This window comes from Chaetodon auriga, chromosome 3, assembly GCF_051107435.1.
Source record: "Chaetodon auriga isolate fChaAug3 chromosome 3, fChaAug3.hap1, whole genome shotgun sequence".
Lineage (NCBI taxonomy): Eukaryota > Metazoa > Chordata > Actinopteri > Chaetodontiformes > Chaetodontidae > Chaetodon > Chaetodon auriga.
Window position 1 is genome coordinate 21,533,603 of NC_135076.1, and position 23,495 is coordinate 21,557,097.

The 23,495-nt window shown below is 43.5% G+C and overlaps 1 protein-coding gene across 1 annotated transcript in view; it reads left to right on the forward strand.

The window, feature by feature from the left end:
• notch2 (notch receptor 2) overlaps window positions 1–23,495 on the forward strand; it is a 42,309-nt gene that overhangs the window by 12,458 nt on the left and 6,356 nt on the right. The window contains exons 3-27 of the mRNA XM_076726114.1: window positions 11,274–11,548; window positions 12,149–12,356; window positions 12,537–12,670; window positions 13,231–13,353; window positions 13,757–13,990; window positions 14,375–14,530; window positions 14,620–14,805; window positions 15,206–15,319; window positions 15,420–15,533; window positions 15,718–15,951; window positions 17,114–17,224; window positions 17,410–17,602; window positions 17,929–18,074; window positions 18,195–18,308; window positions 18,439–18,558; window positions 18,690–18,842; window positions 19,185–19,413; window positions 19,668–19,869; window positions 19,972–20,128; window positions 20,413–20,597; window positions 20,711–20,843; window positions 21,124–21,375; window positions 21,499–21,611; window positions 22,440–22,975; window positions 23,086–23,427. Of these exons, the coding sequence (XP_076582229.1) occupies window positions 11,274–11,548; window positions 12,149–12,356; window positions 12,537–12,670; window positions 13,231–13,353; window positions 13,757–13,990; window positions 14,375–14,530; window positions 14,620–14,805; window positions 15,206–15,319; window positions 15,420–15,533; window positions 15,718–15,951; window positions 17,114–17,224; window positions 17,410–17,602; window positions 17,929–18,074; window positions 18,195–18,308; window positions 18,439–18,558; window positions 18,690–18,842; window positions 19,185–19,413; window positions 19,668–19,869; window positions 19,972–20,128; window positions 20,413–20,597; window positions 20,711–20,843; window positions 21,124–21,375; window positions 21,499–21,611; window positions 22,440–22,975; window positions 23,086–23,427 (4,764 nt within the window). The remainder of the gene's footprint in view (window positions 1–11,273; window positions 11,549–12,148; window positions 12,357–12,536; window positions 12,671–13,230; window positions 13,354–13,756; window positions 13,991–14,374; window positions 14,531–14,619; window positions 14,806–15,205; window positions 15,320–15,419; window positions 15,534–15,717; window positions 15,952–17,113; window positions 17,225–17,409; window positions 17,603–17,928; window positions 18,075–18,194; window positions 18,309–18,438; window positions 18,559–18,689; window positions 18,843–19,184; window positions 19,414–19,667; window positions 19,870–19,971; window positions 20,129–20,412; window positions 20,598–20,710; window positions 20,844–21,123; window positions 21,376–21,498; window positions 21,612–22,439; window positions 22,976–23,085; window positions 23,428–23,495) is intronic.

A 23,495-nucleotide genomic window follows, 5' to 3' on the forward strand; every position in this document is an offset into this window, starting at 1 on the left:
AGATCAGAGACATTGTACTGCAGGTGCAAAGGGGTCATTGTCTCTGTGTAGTGTGTATGAGCAATATTCTTTTTTACAGATTAGTCAAACAGTTGTATCGCTATAGACAGGATCTAAAAGGCACTAGTGGATGTGATGTGATCTTGGTGCATCTAGTTAAGCACGGCAGCTGCATTATGAACTAGTGAGGTGCAGGTGATGGCTGTGCAGGTTAGGCCAGCAATAAAGATGTGATGATGGCAAGGGTGACCTTTTCAAGGACAGCTCATGACAGACAGCTTTTATGTTGTTTTTATTGCCTTTACAACCATTTAATTACAACTGTGAATAATATGGCACAAAATGATTTTGTATTTATTTTTTTGCACAAGAAAACTATTGATATTTCATTTCTTAGATCTCTTGCTCAGCCACGCTGTCTCCATTCATGGCCATTAAGTCTTCTTATTTTTTTTTCTGAGAATTGAATGACGATAAAAGAAAGGGCTCCTGCCCTGAAGACACGCAGAGAGGAGTCTCTTAGTTTAGAAGAGTCAGCTGACAGAGCGCAGGCCTGCTGTTAGACTGATTAACTAGTCAGTCAATTTTTTCTGCTGTCCACATGAAAAACTGCACATGGACACTCTCATACACACATATGTGCACACAAATAGATATGCTTGCCTCTGTCTGGTCTGTCTGGTCCCATCTGTACTGTGCTGCTAGTCAAAAGGGTGATTGTGTAAAAATCAAATTATGTGTGTCAGCCTATTAAAGGGAGCCGGTTGTAAATAAACAGCCACTTTGGCTGTTTGGCTCAGACCAGCCTAATTATGTCACATGGATCACATCTGGGGTCAGATGGGGAGTTACTTTATAATTAAACAGGCAGTTGATATGGCAGACTTAGATCAGTAAGGCTTCCACTGTGAACAACTGTTACATCTATTTGCTAAGACATTTGAAGGTATTTCTAGTTTACAGTTTGCCAGCCTGTTTTTAATGCAGGAGTTGGAAGTAAGAGCAAAATGTGATCATGTTATTAACTTTTCTCACTTTATGTAATAACAGGAAAAAAAGTTGATACCTTTTTACAGGTGAGGAGTGTATTACTTCTATTTGATATCCGTAAGTCACAGTGGAGACGAGGCTGTGTTTTGATTGGCAACAGAATGAGCCTCTGTGCCTGTTCTCATTCGTCGACTTGCCTCCAGTGTCTCTTCTGCAGAGTTCCCGTACATTCTGGAAACTCTGAAAAACAAAAACCTACTCTAGTAATATGTGCAAGTCTGTGTTTTACATATTATAATTCCTTTTTAGAGACTTTTTGTTTAAGGGAAACTTTTAATATACATATCAGAAGTGTAGACGTTTGCAGAAAAAATTTATTTGAAAAATGGTTTGGAAATTTGTGCTTAGACTGGAAGTTATGTGTCTTATTTTAGATATAAAGGACGTTGTGAAGGAGAATTAATGTACATGGGAGAGGTTGACTCGCTGACTAGTAGGGCAGGGTGCAGAGAAGTCGTCTAACCGGTGACACTGCAAGCCATCAGCCTTGGGTGTGAAAAAAGGTGTGTTTTGTGAGTGTGTCTCTGTATGGATTTGTGCATGTCACAAGTTTGTTTGGTGGGTGCTTGTAACTTAAATCATTACAGAAGGTTTTCATAGGTACTTTCTGATGAGCCGTTAGATAAGAGCACAGAAACACTGGCCTTGTTTGTGGGCCACAGAGGATTCCCGACATGAACATGGAGCCTGACTCACTGAGTTAATACCTGAGCAGTCCAAGCTAGAGACAGGATACACACATTATGTTGTCCAAACCCTATTTTCCTCCAGAACAAGATCTCTTTGTCTGCTGTTGGGCTATGGTGCAAACTGATTAACTCACCCTCCCCAACAATGTCTCTTTTTTCCACTCTTTTTCTCTTGGAGTCACTGTCATGCCTTTTATATTTAAACAACACACAAAAAAAGGTTTCTTAAGAGTGAGGGGAGAGAGTTACTGTGTTGTGCAGACCTGCTGCTTGTTTGATCTGACAGGTAGAATTTGCCTGCAGGGCAGACAGAGGAAGAGAAAGGGCCAAAAGTAAAGAGGATGTCTTTTTTCAGGTAATTTGAGGAGGAATACCCCGGAGCACAACTCCTTACTAATGATGAGAGAGCAGTGAAGGGTGGGGTGGGGGGGTAAGGGTGAAGCGGAGCAGAGAGGAGTGTAATTTCCCTCTTGCTTCGCCTCCTTCATCAAACTGTCGCTCATCCATCCATGCCTCTGTCCCTCCCTCTGCTTCAGGGTTTTAGGTGCCTCTGAACACATCTCTCCAGGCCTCTTAATCCTGCTCCCATAACCCTATTATTGTGGAGATCTTCACCCTTTTGCCTTTATTATAGCCATACCTGCTCCATTTCCCAGTCATATCTGTGTGTTTGTAGGTTTTTTGAGGATCTTTTGCTCTGGCTGTTGTTGTCTATTAGGGTTGGGTGATATGTTAAAATATTGTGGTTTCATCTGGGAGATGTGTGTGAGAGTCAAGTTAATAAATAAATTCATAAAATGTCAAGCATGTAAATAGTCTTACACGTATAGAGTTTCCTTATAAAACAGAAACCGTAAACATTCTGCATTCCAGTGTCTGTCTTTCACTGAAGCTTAATTGCCTTGTTAACTTGTCGTAAAACACACTCCATTCATATTCTACAGAAACAAAATAAAATGGTCTTCGTTTGTCTTTCCACTGTTACAGCAATGAACGGCTCTGGTTTGGTTGAAATAAACCCATAATTCGCCAAGTTAGCTGTGAAAATATTCTGGCTCTACATGTTGTTTTCCCCAATGCCTCTCTCTCCAATTGCTAGCCTCTTTGTGCCACTGGGTTACCTCACAGAACAAGAGTCTGTCACTGAGCAGCAGCAAATTACCAAAATAAAAAAAATAACAAAAATTGCCTAATAAATCGCCCACATAAAGCCAACCGGCAATGGACTCAGCCAATTGCAGATATACTCGTACAGTCAGCCAACCCTATTGCCGATCAGTCTGTTTGTGTCAGCTCGTTACCTCACAGAAAGCTCTGGTGTGATTTCATGTCTACATCAACTCTCAGTCTCATGCCTTAAGGTTAAAAAGGGGCTACAAGAGTAAACAGAGGGAGGGAGGGAACAGACAAAGGAGAAAGATGAGAAGCATGGTGAAGACCAGTCACACCTCCACTCCTCCATGGGAGACACCCACTGTCACAGGCACACACGCGCACACACACTCACCCGCATAGATTTTAACTGGGTTAGGCGTATGATCCCAACTAAAGTCAACAAACCCAAGAAAGAGTAGGAGATTGGAACCCACAGCAGTGATTTCCTGCGCATACTCTCCAAAGACTTATCTCCTTCCCACAGCCCAGCTAACAGCGTCGTAGATGTGGTTGAGACTGGAACCACAATGATAAGAGTTTCTTTGTGTACATGTTAGTGTATGCACCCTGTCTGCGTGTGTGTCTCTAGACAGTCGGGGGCACCTTGAGCCTAGGGCAAGTTCACATGGTGCCATGGAGAGGTCAGGTTCAGTGAACATGTTAGATTGAGCATTTGGAAGATGTAGTTCTCTGTGTCTTATGAGTGTCTTTAAGAGCATAAATGATGAGACAGTTTGACTGTTCATTGGTGGAATCTATGGCTGCAACTAGGAATTATTTTTATAATCAGCTGTTTCGATTCGTGTCTTTAGATTGCTTGTTGTGTTCGACCAACAGCCAGAAGCCCAAAGATAATCAATTTACAGTACAAGCAAGCAAAGAAGCAAATCCTCACATTTGAAAAATCAGGAATGCCATTCATGCTTGATAAATAGCTTCAAAGATTATTCCTACACTGAAGTTGTTGTCAGTTTATTTTCTGTCAATTCAATGATCCTTTCAGCACTAATGCCAACCAACCTGGAGTTGGGTTTGGTCGGCATGGCCTGCCGTCAAAGGTCAGTAGTATCACCATGATAAAAGGCACAGTCACAAAAACAAACAAGCAAACAAACAAGCAAAAGGTGAACCACACAGACATGCGGATGCACACCAGGCTGTTTGGAGATCCGGAGATAAAATCTTGCCCTCAGAAAGAGGAAGCCTTACAAAACAGTGGGGAATGTAGCAACCAGACCATAAACCCACATACAGTAAGGTGACAGCTCTGTCACACATCAAGGATGGCAGCTGGGGTCAAGAGTCCCTCCATTTTGTCACAAGGTCACACATTCTGCACATGCACTGTGACATAAAGGCTCTGAACAGTGTGAGTTTTAGTGCATCTTCAATGCACTACTTTTAGTTATTTGATCATAAACATTTCCCTCTTGGTTGTGCGCCAGTGGGAAGTTCCTTCATTTTGAAATGAAGACATAATAAATGTTGACGAGAAAAAACTATTAGCTGGGAGCAAATCTACTTGGGTGGGCTGCAGCAATAGGTTTGGTTAATGTTAGCAATGCAGTTATGAAGTGACCTTAAGCAGACAGTATACACTGTATCATTTTTTTATTATGAATTTCTAAATCGGTCAGTGGTCGACTATGTATAGTGTAGACCTAGATATGGACCCTTTATAGGCCAGCAGACCTATTGTTGGAGATTCCAGTTTAAACAACCACAGAAACAGGGTAATGACAGAACAGCGTAGAGAGACAGGCAGATGTAGTGCTCAGAGAGAAAATGTGTTGCGTACCACAGCCGCTCAGATGAGTCTTTTTGAACATGTTTTTAAACACAGTCTGAGATTTTACCACATGTCCCTAGTTTGGACTCCACCCTGCTCTGCGCTCCTTTATTCAGTCGACGCTGATGCTTTTCAGTCTGACTGCCTGGCTTCCTTTTCTCTCCGTATGTCTGGCTCTCTTATGACGTTTCTGGGTTTTACTTCCACTTCATTGCGCTCTCTTCACTTCATGCACCTTCCTCTTTTTTTTTATCCTCTTTTTATCTTTTACGCTTTTCTTTCTAATTTTGACACCACTCCCACACCTCCCCCTGCCCACCTCCTCTATCGTGTTATTTTTGCTGCCTCTGCTCTTCTTTGTGAAAATGAGGGGGGGAAAAACTCTACTGAAAAGTAAGGGAGTGGGCAAAAAACCCCTCCAACCCACTGAAACTACTTTTCTACTTACAATTATATTGTAACCAATATATTCATAGTTTCCACCTCCCGGATGTAGAAAAAGCCTATTCTTGTCTGTGGCACTCACTGAGTTATGGGGCCTAAATGGTACACTGACACCAGCCTGCTACTGCCAGACCTATACACACACGACATTTACACTTCAGCAGTACAAGAGAGACATGTGGTAGAACTCACTGTCATTCTGTAGGAGGACAAATAGGCTCATTGGGATGTCTTTATTTCATCAAGGTCATCCTGAAACTGCCATAAGCTCTTCCTTGATATAGTGCTGGGGTTGAGGAGGTGGTGTTTAAGAAACCTTTTTTCATATCTATCAGTATTTAGCATATATAGTCTTTTACATTGATGGCTTATGACAGCTTGTTATCAGAAATGGCAATGGAGACTGCAGATAAGCCTGGAAGGAAGTAGAAAGGGCGAGTCAGCTACCCACAAATGCATCGCTGTTGATCTCTTTCTTCTCTCCTCGACCTTTTAGCTTTAGGTCAGTTCTTGTCCCTGTGGAGACATGGATTGAAGCTTGCTCTGGGGTCCAGGTCAGCTGTAATTTCAGTGCTTACAGCATCAGTGCCTATGTAAGTGAACTGAAGCTCCCATCGTTTGTCGTGTACAGTCATAGCAGCAGGAATTGACGGGATTGCCTGCACAGAAATGGTACCAAAGAAGTCAGTGTGAGCTTTTAGAACAGATAAGGTCACACAGTGGTGCACCTCCCCAGTGAGTTGCATATGAGCACACTCAAACCAATCGACTGGGCTCCACAGTTCACCTTTGAGGTCTAGAAAGGGCTTTCCTGTTTCTGTCACTTCAGGGTTTAGTATGACAGTCAAAGTGCAACTCAACCATCCAGCTTCAGTGACTGAAGAAAGGTTTTGATTTTATGTATGAAGAGTCTGGTCTTGTTAAACACATCCGTTTTAGTATTTTACATATATTTTCCATCCCATGATGTATATCGATGTGTCAGTGCTTTTAACCATATCATAGACTGTAGTTTCCAAACTTAAGCCCTGTTATCTGGATTACTATTTCTCCAGACTTCTGGATCTGATAAGAGGTGCATGCTCAGTCTGAAATGGCAACAGGTCTTTTTAAATTAACTACACCGTCCAACAAAAGCAACTCACTTTTCTTGAAAAGATCTATCAGGCGTCAGTGCCAGTGACGTGTTCTGCACTTGACTTGTGATATCCATCCATGCATGCACACACAGGACTACAGTACAGTGAATAGGCCACCTATGCTCTAGCCAAGCCAGGGAGTGATCCAGGGATTGAAATGTGAGCTCGTTTATGCTCTCCCTCTTTCTCTCTCACACCATTTCTCTGTGATAGCCGCAGGGGGAGACCATGATGGAGTTATTAAGCGACGCTGAGACTAGAATAGTGGCTGGAGGAGGAGGAGGTGGAGGGGTTGTAGTTTAGGAGAGGAAGTTGAAGAGGTAGGAGGAGAGAATTAGCACAAAAGAAAAGAAGAATTAAGGACTGGGGATGGGAGGAGAATGAGAGAGTTGAGGAGCTTGGAACGTAGGAATTAGGAATGAAGGAGGTGAGAGACATAGCATGAGTGGGCGAGAATCAACCCACCCCTCTTTGCTCATTGAAGCCCCCATGGCCAGCCAGGACAGGCAGAGGTCAGCATGAGGTAGAGGAGGAGGAGGAGGAGGGAGAGAACGAAGGAGAGAAGGGGTGCAGAGACACACAGAGAGAGGGAGGGGTGTGCGTGAGATGGGGGCGCTAATGTGAACCAGCTGTAGAAACCTGACACCTCGAGAGTGGGTTAGAAATGAGAGGTGGAGGAGTGAGAAAGAGAGGGAAAGAAGGGCTGCAGGAAATTGCACGGAGAAAGAGAAGGATGGAGAAAAGGGGAGGAAAAAAGTCCTCATGGAGCAAAACAAAGAATCCCATAGATGAATTTGGCTGCAGAAACCCTCTCCTCAGAGTTGTTCATGAAAGTAGATCTGACTGTGTGTGTTAAGGTGTCCATGTGCATTCATCAGCATGCAAGTTCTTCAATGTGTTCTGCAGTGTGTGTGTGTGTGTATTTAAATTTGTCTGAAGAATCACTGCGTTTCCTACGTTGTATACAGCGACATGGTGTCAGTGTGTTGTGTTATTTCTTCCTCAGCTAGATACCACTCCCTGACATTAATGCGAATCATGCACAGCCTTGTCTGTTTGCCTCAGGCTTGAGTGATACAGCCAGAGGCTAATAATGAGCTCCCTATCTGCCACAGAAACCTGAAGGACAGGGTGGTATCGTTTCCCGACGCCATGGCATGGGGTTCTGTTAAGACTGATTAGACAGCAGCGATTGAATTTAATGGAGGTTCTTGTGCATCTTTCCTCTCAACAGTTTGGCATTTTCACAAAAAATCTCAAAGTAGAAAAGAATTGTTGTAGGGTGGTCTGCAGTCACATGACAACTTAATATTATAATACCCCTTTTATCTTTCTTGTGCACATTGAGACTAAGTAAGAAGTTGTATTTCATGCAAAATTATTTACAAATGATTCATTCCAAGGTTAAAAAGCTTGTAACCAGGCTAAACTTTACAACAGAGCACAAGTTTCAAATGTCCTCTCTCTCACTGCAGTGGCTATACTTGACTTTGAAAATGCGTCTCATATTCCCCATAGTTTTACTAGTAAAAATGTGTGAAATGTTCCCAGTGAAATGTAAACCTGGCATTAACCTGGACACGGTGTTCTTTGTGTGACAGCCTGCTAATGTGATGTATGTCACAGGGCAGAGGGCCATGTCATTGCTCCTTGAGAGGGGGTGGAGAGGTTGTCCAGGAGAAAAAAGAGCAGTCCTAATTCCCAGGATGGCGGTCTTGTTGTGATATCATGGCCAGGCTGTGTTTGTGTTTAGAGAGGAGGGACATTGTGATGTGTAGGCTTGTGTTTTAGGGGTGTGTAGGGAGTTGCAATGCAGACATTCTGATACAGGGAAGAGGGAAGTGAGTAGGTATGAAATCTGTATCTGCTTTAAACATCACACATCACTAATCTACCATCTGGTTTGTCTGTTTGACAGTACCACAAGTATGAGGATTTTTAGAGAGTATTTTTAGTGACATAAACTACGTATTTAAAAGATAAGACTCGTGATATTCTCTTTTTCTGTAGCTGTCAAAAAAATCCACAAAAAGACCAGAGGGCCCTGTGAAATCAGCTTCATTTTTTCCAGATTTCATTTAATTTTTTCTATATACTGTGTTTGTGGCTAATCATGTGGCGGATGAATAAAATTTCATCACTATGAAAATATTCAAAATTTAATGAATATCAATGAATTTGATGCAACACACCAAAGCGTGATTTTTTTTAATCTAACGGATCCTCTGCAGGACAACCTCCATATGGAGCCTGAACATATCGGCGAAGTGGGTGTGATGGATCCTCTCTCATGTTCAGGGACTGCTCCTCCTTGTTTAAAATGCTTGACCAGAAACGGACGTAGCTTTTTAATTTTTCCCAACAGAATATCTGACTACGCCCATACAGCCACAAGGTCTTCAACGAACGTGCGTCTTGGATGTGCCGATATGGTTGCACTTCTGAAAGTTTGTTGAAATGATGAGTTCTGGCTGTAGCACTGCCTCTCTCTCACTGAGTGTGCAGCATAGTTTTTTTCTCTGTTCACTGGCCTTAAGTGCTGTTTTGGCAATTTCTGCCTAATTCAGCCTTTTACGGTTCATTCCAATTTTATTATCAAGTTCTGTTTTCTGCGTCATGGAAATCATAGGGTATAATCTCAGTAATCTAAGCAAGTTCTACTAACTGAAGTAAACTGTGAATCTGTTGGGGACTGTTTTGAGCAGTGACTTTTGGTGCTTTTAAGTGCAGTGTTTCTGATTTGTTTTTAGACATTGGTATGACATATCAGATTTTGGCTGCATAAAAACATATTGCTCAATGTTATGGTGTTCATGCATTTGAGTGTTTTTTTGTTGATTTGTGTACATGTCATTGCATTTGATATACTTAATATTTGCAAACCAAATGCTAGTCTGAGTGGGAATTTGTTTCCAGATGTTGTTTGTCATATTTGAAGAGACACTGGGTGACTCACACATTTCACAGATGTGATTGATCTGCGAGTCTTCTGCATGGCATGATTCATGACTCTCCTACTTTCCCATGCGCTCACAACCTAATCTTCAAGCTGCTTTGGGGTGGAGCGGCCAATAATAAACAAACGTTACTAAGCGTGAGACTGAATTTCAAATAATTCCCATCTCCACCGTTTCCTCTCAGTTTTATACGGCTCGTAACACTGATCTCTGATTCTTCTCTCTTATGTTTTTACATGCCAGAGGTCTGTTTATTTGCGAAATAATCTGGAATGGCAATGAAAGATGTTATTCATTTGTCTGTGTATGTGTATGTGTGTGCTGGTTACTATGTGGTGTACCTCTCCTCTGTTATTATGTTACCTGAGCCCCTCTGGGGAGGCAGGTTTAGAGGCCTGTGAGAAAGGCAGCAGGTCGCTCTGTCACCGACAGTCCCCAGACAGTGTGTCTGCCATGTGCCATGCACATGCCGATAGTGGACGAAAATAGCATATGCAGGAAGTTACCTGACAATCAGCTTTTTTGCTCAGTAACAAAATAACACCTCTGACCAAATACTGTCACACATAGAGAAGTGGTGGGCGAAAGTGGGAGGGACTACAAAAAAACAGAGGAATAGAAAGTGACGAAGGGCCGTCTCTGATGAGATCCCTGGTGGACGTGTTGTGTAATATTGTAATTTCCTCCCCACTGCTCAGCATGAGACTGAATCACTTTGCTGAAGAAAAAAGAGAGAAATCAAAGGGAAAGGGTGATGAATAAGCAGAGGAAAGGTGTCGCAGACACAGTACGTAGACCAAATATGGTCAAAACACGACAGAGAAGTCTTTCAGTCATACAGTTTACAGTTGTTTGTGAGCACCTTGCAGTTGTCAAGATAAGTTCCTTACCTGTACTGTGGACACATTTATGTAGGTTATGACTTTATTTATCTGCTGGCACAAGTATTGTTGATTTATTACATTACCTGAAAAATTACTGGTGCTTTCCACTTGTTGTTTTTAGTTTCTGCAGGCTTCAGTCAACAACTTCCAGATGACTCCATCTCACATCCTTCCACTTTTTAGCTTCTTCTTTGCCATCATTGACCCCAGTTTAGCCCTTCCACCAAGCTCAGCTTCCCCCTTTTCTCTTACAAGGTTTATGAGTTAACAGCTCTGGGTTCAGAGCAGTTTGCATCGGGAATTGTAGGATTTGTGGTTCAGTTCTGGCCTTGTCTTGACAGCATGTCAATATGTTTGCATGTGTGGGCGTTCCTGACATACATAGGCAACTTTCAAGGACACATTTCAGACTAAAGATCAGTTAATTGGCTCCAAAAAGCTCCATCCCTAATTTGGACAGTGGTTAAGGCTAGTGTTAGGGGTAGGCAAGTAGTAGTTATTGTTAGGATAAGGGTTAGTCTCCAGGAAATGAATCTAAGTTTGTGTAAGTGACATAATTAAATGTATGTGTGTGTGCGAGCGCGTGCATGTGCATGCATGTGTGCACTGTCCAGCATCAGGCCTTGTGCTGTAAGGAGCTTCATATCACTCTTGGGATAGAGGCACCAAGTAAATGCAGACCATTAAACATTTACCATATAGTTTAATGGCTGAAGTGATAACAACTAGTTTCTTTTCATGCACAACCACACATTTTGCTCATACTCCTGCTTAGGCTTGTGGTTCCCCACATACTGTTATTTAGATCACCAAATAGCAGTGGAAAGACTGTGTATTAGACAGCAGTGTCTACCTGTGCCGGGTCATTTGTTTCTTTGATGTGTGTGTGTGTGTGTGCGTGTGTGTGTATGTACTACAGGACTTTTTTGCAGATGTCAATGCTGCTGTCTGATGTGGTGCATGACGTGCACCTGACTGAAACTCGTTCTTTTGTTTTGCGTGTTTGCCTTTCTGCCAGGCGCCTACACATATACATATTTGTCTTTTTGAGTAACTCATCTTTCAGCTTTATTGTCTGTATTGAGGGGTGATTAAATTTAAATCCTTCTGTGTGCCTTTTGCATTCTCCATCACTGATTTCTGTTTTTTTTTGTGTGTGTGTCCAGGTGTGCACCAGGCTTTCTGGGTGAATACTGCCACCATAAGGACCCGTGTCAACCTGGCTACTGCCTGAATGGAGGGAACTGCTCTGTGTCCATGTCAGCTGGTGTACCTGTACCGGGCAGCGCCACATGCACCTGTCCTCTTGGCTATACCGGACAGCATTGCCAAACTCCCCAGAACTCCACCTGTTACCCCAACAACCCCTGTGCCAACAGAGGTGTCTGCACTCTGCTGTCCCTCGACAAATACAAGTGCGAGTGTGCCAGAGGATGGGCAGGTGAGATACTGTTAACTCACCTCACAGGAGTCTGCCACGAGGGGAGAGACATTTATCACAAGACCAATCATTTCTTTTTTATTTTAGACATTCTGAATGCAAATACACTTGCTAACAGTGAAGCCTAACTCTTCTCCTGAATGTTTTTGAAAGCAGGTCATTTTAAGCAATGATCTCCACCAAAGTTGTTTTGGCCCTGCTTTTTCTGTCTGTCGGGGGGATCTCTCAAAACTTTTACAGAGATAAATGAAATTCAATGAAAAGTTAGACCATGAGTCAATGAGTGGCTTCTTGCTGTGATTGTGCGTCAGTATGTATGTGTATGTTGATGCATTCATGAATTCAGAAGGTGATAAAAAAAAAAAAAAATCTTTTATTAAAATAACCAAATTTATAGGTTTGTGCGGTAACTGCTAATACGTTTTAAACAGTATACAACCAACATAAGAAGTGTTTGAGTTAACTACAAATACATACCTGTCATTGCATATTGCTTCCCTGCATGTATTTAAGCCATATTTCTCCTTAAATAGTTAAACTGATGAGTGGCACACAGGATAGCCAAATCACTAATGCTCAGCTCTTCCTCTTCATTCCCAGGGCCACGATGTGAGCATGAGGACAGCTGTCTATCTAGTCCCTGTGCCAACGGTGGAAAGTGCAGTTCTCTGTCTGGTGGTAGCTACACATGTTCCTGTCCTCCTGGCTACACAGGTCCTCGCTGCCTTAATGACACAAATGAATGTGCTGCCACACCCTCTATATGCCAGAACGAAGGAGTATGCGTCAACAATCCTGGCTCTTACAAGTGAGAATCTAGTTTTTAACAACCATATGTGAAATAAGTCAGGGAGATTACCTGGAATACGACTGCAAAGTGTGTGTATGTGTTTATATTGTCTATAAAACTGAATTCTTACAGAATAGGTGTTTTCTGTCAAGACTGAATGAAACCAAATGTATAAAATGGACTCTGTCATTGCTTCAGATGTATCTGTGCCCCGGGGTTTACTGGCAGACACTGTGAAAGCTCGTACATTCCTTGCTCACCTTCACCATGCCTCAACGGAGGCACCTGCCACCAGAACTCCGAAACCAGCTACTCGTGCCACTGCCTTCCAGGTATTTGAATTAGGAAAAGCCTACACCTAAACTAATACCACGTTTGGTAAAATAACAAGCTACGCACCAACTGAGATAAGAGAGATAGAGAGAGTGGCAGACAGAGGGAAAGCAGTAAGGTTCTTTGAAAGGTTTGAGCAATTGAAATTTAAGTGAAGAAATGAATGAATGGAAAAGAAAACAGTGTAACTACCGTTATCTATGAATGAATGTGGCTTTGAGTTTCTGTATTGTTACATTATTTTGTTTGAGGTGTAAACAGTCTGATCCTGTTGGCTGTGTTGTATTACACACACTGTGCTGTTAGTCTGCCACAGTTAGCAAAGTAGACACAACAAATACACACACACACACACACACACACACACACACACACACACACACACACTCACACTCTCACACTCTCAGCTGCTGTTCATACACTACCTGTCCAGGACATGCCATAATACTTATGTACACCAGAGAATATCATAGAACATCTTATGCATTTGATGGACATGTAATTAAAACAATGAACAATTAATCATGAAATTAATGTCTCTTTCTTTCATTTGCACCAGGTTTCAATGGGACTAACTGTGAGAACAACATTGACGACTGCCCCGGTCATCAGTGTGCTAATGGGGGAACCTGTATGGACGGAGTCAACACCTACAACTGCCAGTGCCCTCCAGAGTGGACTGGTAAGGGTTTTGTGTGTGCCATTGTTGCTTATGTGTTCCTGTGACCACTATTACACCCAGACTGAACAAACACTGAGGCACACACTGCAAATGAGCCTCAATACCTAAAATTTCGATGCAATATAATCGTCTTGGTTAGTCTTTATTATTTTCGGGTGAGCAGTTGAGTGCACCAGTTGAGCAGTAAGGTGGAATAAATGTTTGTGCTGTGCTCAATGATATATAACTTTCATATTGTCTGTTTTGATGTTATACTTCTCGCCATTCTTCTGTACTGATTAGTCGTCCTACAGAAACCCATTCTTCACACAAGTGTCTGTGCTAACACACTTGTGTGGCATATTAACTTGATTTATGTACATTTTTCCTTCGTCTGCCTGTCCACCTCTCTGCCTCTCCACAGGCCAGCACTGTACAGAAGATGTGAACGAGTGTCGCCTGCAGCCAAACACTTGCCAGAACGGAGGTACCTGCAGCAACCTGATCGGCAGCTATGTCTGTGTGTGCGTTAATGGGTGGAGTGGGCCCGACTGCTCTGAGAACATCGATGACTGTGCTACAGCGGCATGCAGCGCTGGCTCCACATGCATCGACCGTGTTGCGTCTTTTGTCTGTCTCTGCCCCCACGGAAAGACAGGTAGGCCACTAGTGAGAAACCACATGTGCACGTTTTTATACCAAGTGTTAAAATGCATTCGGCTGATAGCTGCAAAATAAGACAAAATGAGATAAAAGACAAACGGAAATGCTGTTAGACTGTTATACTTCAATACTTCCTGTTAGATATTGTTGATGAAAAGGCACTGGGTATGATTTGTGTCAAAAGTCAAAAACACAAATTTTTAGCAGAGAACAGACTTGTATTTCCAGACGACTGATTAGTGACACATTCTTGTATTTGGATTAAGCCTTGTTAAACCTCACCCCAGTACCAAATTTCCATTGAGTTTGCTTTTCTCTGAACTCAGTATAACACTGGGAATTCTTCACTCATTCCTTGTCAACATGGTGTCCCTTTCAGGTCTGCTCTGCCATAGAGATGACGCCTGTATCAGTAACCCCTGTAGAGAGGGCTCTCAGTGTGACACCAACCCCATCAGTGGCATGTTCAACTGTAACTGTCCTCCTGGATATGTAGGCAGCACCTGCAACATCGACAGAGACGAATGCAGCATTGGTGAGAAAAAAAGTTCTAGACACACATAACGCGAATCTCTGCCTCTGATCTGTTCTGCTCAATCATGCCTCGTTCCTCTTCGTCCCCAGGTACAAACCCTTGTGAACATGGTGGTCAGTGTGTGAACACCGACGGCTCCTTCACCTGTAACTGTGTTCGGGGTTACGCTGGGCCGCGCTGTGAACAAGATGTCAACGAGTGTGCTTCAAACCCCTGCCAGAACGATGGCACATGTCTGGATCGCATCGGGGATTACACCTGCATCTGCATGCCCGGTACATTCCTGCAGAAATCATGAATTACCTTACATTTTAATCATTTTTATCTTATTAAGTGTAGCATTTGAAATTGTCAGTGTTTGTGAGTGTCAGTCTTTTGCAGTCAGGAAAAGGTGCAGTGAATAACAGTGAGGAAAACTCCACCAAAGCTTCACAATCAAAACAAATATTTGCATGTGAATCCAAAGATCTGTAGTGATGGATACTAATTTTGAATTCAATTGTGCTTTTTTAATATTCTGCGAACAAATGGGACAAAAAACACGACTTCCTTGGTGGAGTTTTTATTGTGGCAGCTGACACGACTAGGTTCAAATGAAACTGCTTAGAAACTGCAAAGGGATGGGATTAAAAGAAAGAAGAAATGATTAAAATTTGTCTCTCGTCATGCATGCAGGATTTGAGGGGACTCACTGCGAAATAGAGGTGAATGAATGTCTCAGCTCCCCCTGTCTGAACCAGGGTAAATGTCTGGACCAGGTCAGCCGCTTTGTCTGCGAGTGCCCAGCAGGTTAGTACACATGAAGCTATATTTTCTTTGAAGTGACTTATGAAGTCCTGCCTGTTTAAAGCTGTTTTTAAATGATTGTTGTTGTGCATTCTGTTTTCAGGCTTCAGTGGGGAAATGTGCCAGATAGACATAGATGAGTGTTCCAGCACGCCCTGTTTAAATGGAGCCAAGTGTATCGACCGACCCAATGGATATGATTGTGAATGTGCTGAAGGTAAAAGGGAACAACCATGTTGAGTTGAAGTAAAGGCAACATTGTAATTCTAATGCATTGGGCCTGCACTGCTATAAAAACAAGGGAAACTGTAGACTGCATGACATTAAACCCCATCTGACCTAGAAAATAATCTGATGCAATAGCCTGTGTTATTTTTCTAAGAAGAAATTTCCTCCTCCAGGCTTCACCGGTCTGCTATGCGAGGAGAACATCAATGACTGTGTACCAGAGCCATGCCACCATGGTTTGTGTAGAGATGGCATTGCCACCTTCTCCTGTGAGTGTTATCCTGGATACACAGGCTCCATCTGTAATATCCAGGTCCAGGAGTGCCACAGCAACCCTTGTCAGAACCGTGGACGCTGCATTGACCTGGTCAATGCCTACCAGTGTAACTGCCCACCGGGAACCACAGGTTGGTACTTGGTGTGCTACAACATGAATTACCTGTATAGTTAATTATAGTTTATTCTTCAAGTGTCATTCACCATGGAGCACGTGAATGATGCAAGCAGCTGCACAACTGTGATGTTTGGGGGCAGCCTTATTAACTGAGAAAAACTCCTTGCATGGCCGAGTATGAGGGGTTTCAGCCACTTTCTCCTCCAAATAGTCACTTCTTTGCAAGGTTTTAAACAAAGCTCTGCTCTGCTTGACGCCTGATTCCTGTAGTAGCCATACAGACTGAACCATAAACATTACATTGTATGAGTTCAAGTTCACTGAATTATAAATTATCTCCCCAGTCTTATTTTGAAAGAATCTGTTCTAAATAATTAATAGTTAATCTTCTTACCGGTGTAAGAGCAGAGGTAACGGCTTGAATGTAAAGACCTCCAACCCCCACATCTCGAGCTTCCTGTATAGCTTTCGACATACAGTAAAGTGTAGAGTGCTCTGTCTGTGTGTATGTGCGCATGTGTGTGTGTCGCAGTCACAAGTCTGGGTTGAGCGGTGCTAACCCGCGTTGCTCTGTGGATTAGCAGGCTCAGTTCAGTATGTTGTACCAGCCTGAGGCCTGGTACTGAGGTCTGTACTGTCCTCACTTTTCCAAAACTGGTGTCAGGTCACCCTGTCAGGTATCACTTTCTGGTTTCGTGCCCTGACTTCCCCTCCTCTGACATGCCTCTCTGTCTAGTTTTCTCTTTATACCTTCCTCTGTCTTTCTGTTTCCTCTCTCTTGCTCTTCTCCTACTTTTAACAGTTGTGCCTCTAATGTTATTCTGGTAGCTTTCGAACTTAATATGTCATACTTGAGTGGTAGCAGGCCTCTGCTGTATTAAATGTCTGTCTGGGTTTTCTGTTAACATTTATTGCTGAGTCCTGAACTCCATTTTTATGGAGTCTTACTCCCTCTGGTGGTGAATCAGTTAACTGTCATATTTTATAACAGCCACTTGATCTCCATCTCTAGTGGAACTCCTTAATCACTTCACCCAAAAGGATGTGATTGGGTGCCTTTTGATGTGCTCCTTTTAAATCTCAGTGAACATTTTACAGGCAGATGAAATGTTAAATTAAATAACCTGACTGTTGTTATTCTATATGAGTTTGTCATTGTATTTTTTTCTGCTCAGGGGTGAACTGTGAAATCAATGAAGACGACTGTGCCAGCAACCCCTGTGAGTACGGAGAGTGCCAGGATGGCATTAACGAGTACAAATGCGTGTGCGCCCCTGGATATGCAGGTATGTTTTGTTGGATACACCATTGAAGTCAACATGATAACAATATAAAGTGTTTCAGAAATGAATAAATTAATAAATATTTATAACACTGCAACCTAAGATTTGGATGCTGTTCCTGAAATCAACACAGAAATCAAGTGGGTGCTTTTCTTACAACTGATTGCCTCTGACTTGCTCTCTAACAGGAGTTAAATGTGATGTGGACATCAATGAGTGTAACTCAAACCCGTGTATGAGTGGGGGGACCTGTGTGGACAGGGTCAACGGGTTCCACTGCCTGTGCCCACCCAGCACCCACGGCCCTCTGTGCCTCTCTGGGACCGACCACTGTGCTCCTCAGCCTTGTGTGCATGGAGACTGTATTGAACAGCAACACGGGTACGTTAATCTTCTACTGCTACTCATGTTCTGAGATCCATCTGTCCTTATCTAATCCAGTGCTTGAATATGGGAAGGAATGTAGCATTAGAGGGAACTTTAAAAGCTCCATAAGGTAACCCTGCCTTGCTTTCCAAATTTGGCCCTTGCACAACATTAAAACCTGCAGTATCTGTGCAACTTCTTATATATAGTACTAGAACAATCCAAGTATTAATCACTCTCGTACTGCTGGAACTGATGCTGCAGACAGCCTGCTGCTATTTGTTACTACGTGGCTAAATTCCACAAATTTAAACGTATGCGGGCCTTTGTTTTGTTTAAAGCTACCGTTGTGAGTGTGAAGCTGGCTGGGTGGGACAACACTGTGAGCAGGAAAAGGATGAGTGCCAGCCCAGTCCGTGCCAAAATGGTGGCACCTGTGTGGACCGACATAATGGCTACACCTGTCAGTGTCAACCTGGATTCAGAGGTAATTATTATTATTATCAGTATTATTATTGTCGCTGTTATATTATTATCTAAGTCCTACTTAGTGATCAGTGGAAGAAATGGCACGGAAGTATTTGAATCACCCTTCCTCTCTCATTAGGTGTGAACTGTGAGAAGAACATCGATGAGTGTGCATCCGGGCCCTGTCTGAACAATGGCATTTGTATAGATGGAGTCAACAGTTACACCTGCCAGTGCAGTCCTCTGTTCACAGGTTAGTGATGGCACATTTCCAACACATCAACGCCCCCTCGCTAACATGCAATAGCAGCCATTGTAGGGGCTGCTGAATGTCATTTTAACACAATTTCTGATTATTGATATTGTGTGCAATGTCAAAACAGGTAAACACTGTGAGGTGGAACAGGTCCCCTGTGCCTCTCAGCCATGTGAGATGGGAGGAGTGTGTCGTCCATCTGCAGACTACACCTCTTACACCTGTCAGTGCCCCGCTGGCTGGCAAGGTATGTGTGTGTGATTGTGTTTGTGTAGATGTGAGACATGTGTGAGTGCCTGAGAGCAAAGTCAGATCTATTATTATGTATTATAGCTAGATCGATACCGTACTAATATCTGTTTGTTCACAATTGTGTAGGTACACGCTGCAGCGAGGATGTGAATGAATGCAAAAAGAACCCTTGCAAAAACGGTGGTCATTGCATGAACAGCCAGGGCAGCTACACGTGCAAATGTCAACCTGGATACAGTGGACACAACTGTCAGACAGACATTGACGACTGCTCACCCAGTAAGTTTCACTTTAACTAATTCAGTCACTTAATCAGCACCTCTGTATTCATCATGACTGTGTATGATAACACCTTTGTAATATTTGGCATATCATTGGAGACTAAAAATGTCCCAAGCACCACTAGAAAGCAGCTTAGAAAATCCCCTGAGATACTGAGTTACACATGGGCATCAGCCTGTACTCGATGTAAAAATATCTGAGACAAACAAACTCAATGTTTTTTACTTTTATGATTTCGGCCAGACTGCTGGTGGATTACTCCTGATAACACTGGCTGCTATTTAAGTAGAATACTTGTTCTTTGAAAGCTTCTCATCCCTATCTCTTCCCCCTCTGTAGACCTGTGTCTGAATGGAGGCTCGTGTGTGGATGATGTTGGGAGCTTCTCCTGCGACTGCCGCCCGGGTTTCGAAGGGGAGCGCTGTGAGACTGAGGTAGACGAGTGCGCCAGCCAGCCCTGCAGGAACGGTGCCATCTGCAGGGATTACGTCAATAGCTTTGTGTGTGAGTGCAGACCAGGCTTTGATGGAATCCTGTGTGAACACAACATCCTCGAATGCACTCAGAGGTGAGCCAGCATTTTATTACCATGCTTAATTGTTCTGTTCTGCTGCAGTGAATTCTTCCTGGATTATGTCTACTGCATATCCTCCAATGACTTGACGGAATGATGATTTAGTCTAAAAACAAATGTCCAATCTGAGTAAAAGCAGACATGAAGTTGAACTTCAAGACTGGGCCCGTACTGTACCTTTGAAGCATGTCTTAGCACTCTAGACGGAAGGACAGATTAATCAGTTTTCTTTATCTCCATCCCTCCAGCTCCTGTCTGAATAATGGGACTTGCATTGATGACATCAACACCTTCTCTTGCCGTTGTCGTCCTGGGTTTTATGGGATATTCTGCGAGTACGAGCACAATGAGTGCGACTCTCAGCCCTGTAAGAATGGAGGCACTTGCACTGATGGCCTGGGCACCTACCGCTGCACCTGCCCTGTAGGATACAATGGACAGAACTGCCAGGTAAACTGCCTTTGTCTCACTCCAATAGTGTCTGGATGAGCTGTAGCTGTAACATTTACAGCCAAAGTTAACTCTCTTCTTTTATTTCGTTTTTGTGTACAGAATTACGTGAACCTGTGCAGCCAGGTGCGCTGTCTCAACGGCGGCTCCTGTTCTCAGACAGGAGCAACCTCCTGGACCTGCCACTGTCCGTTACAATGGACGGGACTTTACTGTGACGTCCCCAAAGAGTCCTGCCAGGACTTTGCTGCCAAGAAGGGTGAGGAACTACTTCCTGTTGTATTGTTTCCTCAGCAACCAACATTGCATTGTTTATAATTAGGAGAAGGGCAGGTATCATCCCTGTTACAGCAATGATGAACTTCTGTTTCTGTTAGACGGTGAATAAGTCACCACGTGGGAAAAGTTGCATCTGAGTGAAATAAACATTTAGATATTGTTCTGTAGCCTGTTTCATCAGACAAAATCTTTGCAGTTTGCAGCAATGATTTATGTTCATATTCTTAATTTACTATATGTGCCTCCTTTACCAAATTGTTACAGGTGTGGAAGTGGAAAATGTGTGTGAGAACGCCGGGCGGTGCGTGAATGTGGGTAATTCCCACAAGTGTGAGTGCCAGCCAGGATACACGGGCAGCTACTGTAAAGAGATGGTGGACGAATGCAAGTCAAACCCTTGCCGAAATGGAGCTACATGCAAGGACTATCAGGGCACCTATGAGTGTATAGTAAGTAACATCTCAGCTGTTCAGATTTCATGTTTTGTGTTATTTGCCCACTTGCAACAACATTCCTAAAGCATGCAATGAGCTGACCTTTGTCTCTTGTTACATTGCTCCAGTGTAAACCAGGCTACCAGGGGGTGAACTGTGAGTATGACGTTGATGAATGCCACTCTAAGCCCTGCCTCAACGGAGGAACCTGTATTAACCTCATCAACCGATTCACCTGCGCCTGCCCACCTGGAACACAAGGTAAGTCTGCATATTTTGCCATCTCAGTCAAGTGAAACATTGGATTGGTCGGGGCAAAAAACAACATCTTCTGTAAGCCCCCAGTAATTCTCACAGAGGGAAATAAAGTCAGATGTGTGGCGTTATTTGTATAAAAGTAAAAAATAGTCTCATATGCTCATGTGATTACCCTGAGATGCCTCTGAAAATAGTATTAAGAGCTCATAAAATGTTATCTTGAAAAAGATTTTTTATTTGACTTGATTCATGCGGTAATATCCATCTCTTCTTTGCTCTGTAGGGCTCCAGTGTGAAGTGAATGTGGATGACTGTGCCCCTAAGCAAGGCTCCTGGGAACCTCGCTGCCTGAATGGAGGACAGTGTGTGGACGGTGTGGGCCGTTACACGTGCTCCTGCCCTCCAGGGTTCGTTGGAGAACACTGTGAGGGGGATCTCAATGAATGCCTGTCTGGACCCTGCCAGTCCCCCGGCAGCCTCGACTGCGTGCAGCTGGTCAACGATTACCAGTGTCGCTGTCGCCTCGGATACACAGGTACAATAATATCAGCTGCTCAAACAGACACAGCGTATGTTAGAATACCAGGAAACTGTTAGCGGTTTTGTGTACAGTTTTCGTAATTAATCCTCTCTCTTTTCCCTGGCCTTGTTTCTCCAGGTCGTCATTGTGAGTCCATGGTGGATCTGTGTCTGTCTAAGCCGTGTCACAACAGTGGCATCTGCTCTATGAACATGAGCTCAGTACATGGCTACACCTGCTCCTGTTTACCGGTAAGTTACTCTAATGTCAGCCCTTGTCATCTTGACAGCATGAGTCAGCATCATTTCAGTGACTTCTCTTTATGTGCTCACGTCTTGAACACAGCGTTTTTTATTTATTTGTCATTGAAAACAGGCTTCACAGTCGTTTTTTTTTGCTTTCTAGTAATTTGATCACGAGCAGTCTAATGTTATACTTTAGAGTTGCTGTGCCCGCCCTGCTTTCAGTTAGCTATTGGCGTGCCTCGTACACACATGGCTTTGCTTTTAGTTCTGTGTTCATGTTTTTGCTCTTATGCCACAAAGTTCACAGTGTGAACCAGGTGCAAAGTGCCTTGTTTGAAGGCAGAATGTCATGGCCGGCAGTGGTGTGGCAGGACTGTCAGGCGTTGTTACAATTTATCAACCCACGCAAAAAAATAATCACAATCCACTATTTTCTTGATATACTCTCATTATTATGTAAGCTGCCATTTTCCAGTTATATTCTTATTAGTCTATTGGCTAACGTGCATTAATTGTATACAAACACACCATGTGACCTCAGAATATTATGAAAATGCACAGGTGGCAGTGTTTTCCTTTCCTTTTCTCTCATACTAGAACGTCAGTCTTTTCACACTCATTGCCTGTTTTCCTCTCCACTAACCTCTTGCTCCCTCTCTTATTCTTATGCTTGCTTCAGAAGGCCACGCCATGGCTCAGGTATAGTAGACAAGCAGCAGATGTGTAGGAGCCTAGGTGTAGTTATAGTAATTTGTTTCATGAAACGTCAGCTGCAGTGTTTTTTGTGCATCTAAATCAATATATTAAAATTCAGCAACATCTCATGTTTTACAGGGCTTTACTGGGTTCAACTGTGGCGAAATAGAAGGATACAGTTGTTTAAAGCTACGATGCCAGAACGGTGGGCGCTGTGTGGAGACCACAGTTGGCCACCTGTACTGCCAGTGCCAGCCAGGCTTCAGTGGGCCTCACTGTGAGAATGCTCAGAGGTGTCCGTGGACCTGCCAAAATGGAGGAACCTGCGTCAAAGACCCATCCAACCCATACCAGTACAGCTGCCGCTGTCCCATGCACTTCTCTGGACGATACTGTGAAAACAAACTACTCATCCCAGGCCGGTCAGCCTGCCCTTATCTGCAGTGTGAGCTGCATTCAGGAGATAAAGTTTGTGACGATCAGTGTAACAACCATGAATGTCAGTGGGATGGAGGAGACTGCTCGCTCAACTGGCAGCAGCCGTGGCTTAACTGCACTGCCAGTGTCCCCTGCTGGGATCTCTTTAAGAATGGGCAATGTGATAAGGAGTGTGACAACCCTGGGTGCCTCTTTGACAGCTTTGAGTGCCAGGAGATCCCACCGGCCTCTTGCAAGTATGTGACCCCTCCTCTTTATTTTGCCATTGCTGCAGAACCTTTAAAGCCCAAAATGTTGTGAAGCCAAAAAACCAAACTCCCATCCTCCTCATATTGTGTATTTTCAGGTATGACAAGTACTGCGCAGACCACTATGGTAATGGTATTTGTGACCAGAGCTGCTACACGGAGGCTTGTGGCTGGGATGGCCTGGACTGTTCTTCTGACACTCCAGCCAAACTGGTGAATGGCACACTGGTTATCGTGGTCCGGCTGCAGCCCGAGGAGCTGCTTGGAGACTTGAGGGGTTTCTTGCGCTCCCTGGGAGCCCTGCTGCACACCAACCTGCAGGTGAAGCTGGATGACAATAAGAAACCAATGGTGTACCCTTACTTTGGGGTGGACGAGGAGCACGGACGACAAGTACAGAGGAGAAGAAGCAAGCGGGAGCTGCAGAGGGAGGTTATTGGGTAAGGACAGTTTATGATGGGATACTCGCCTAATTTTTTTCAAGCTGCCATATAATGCTGAGTAGCAC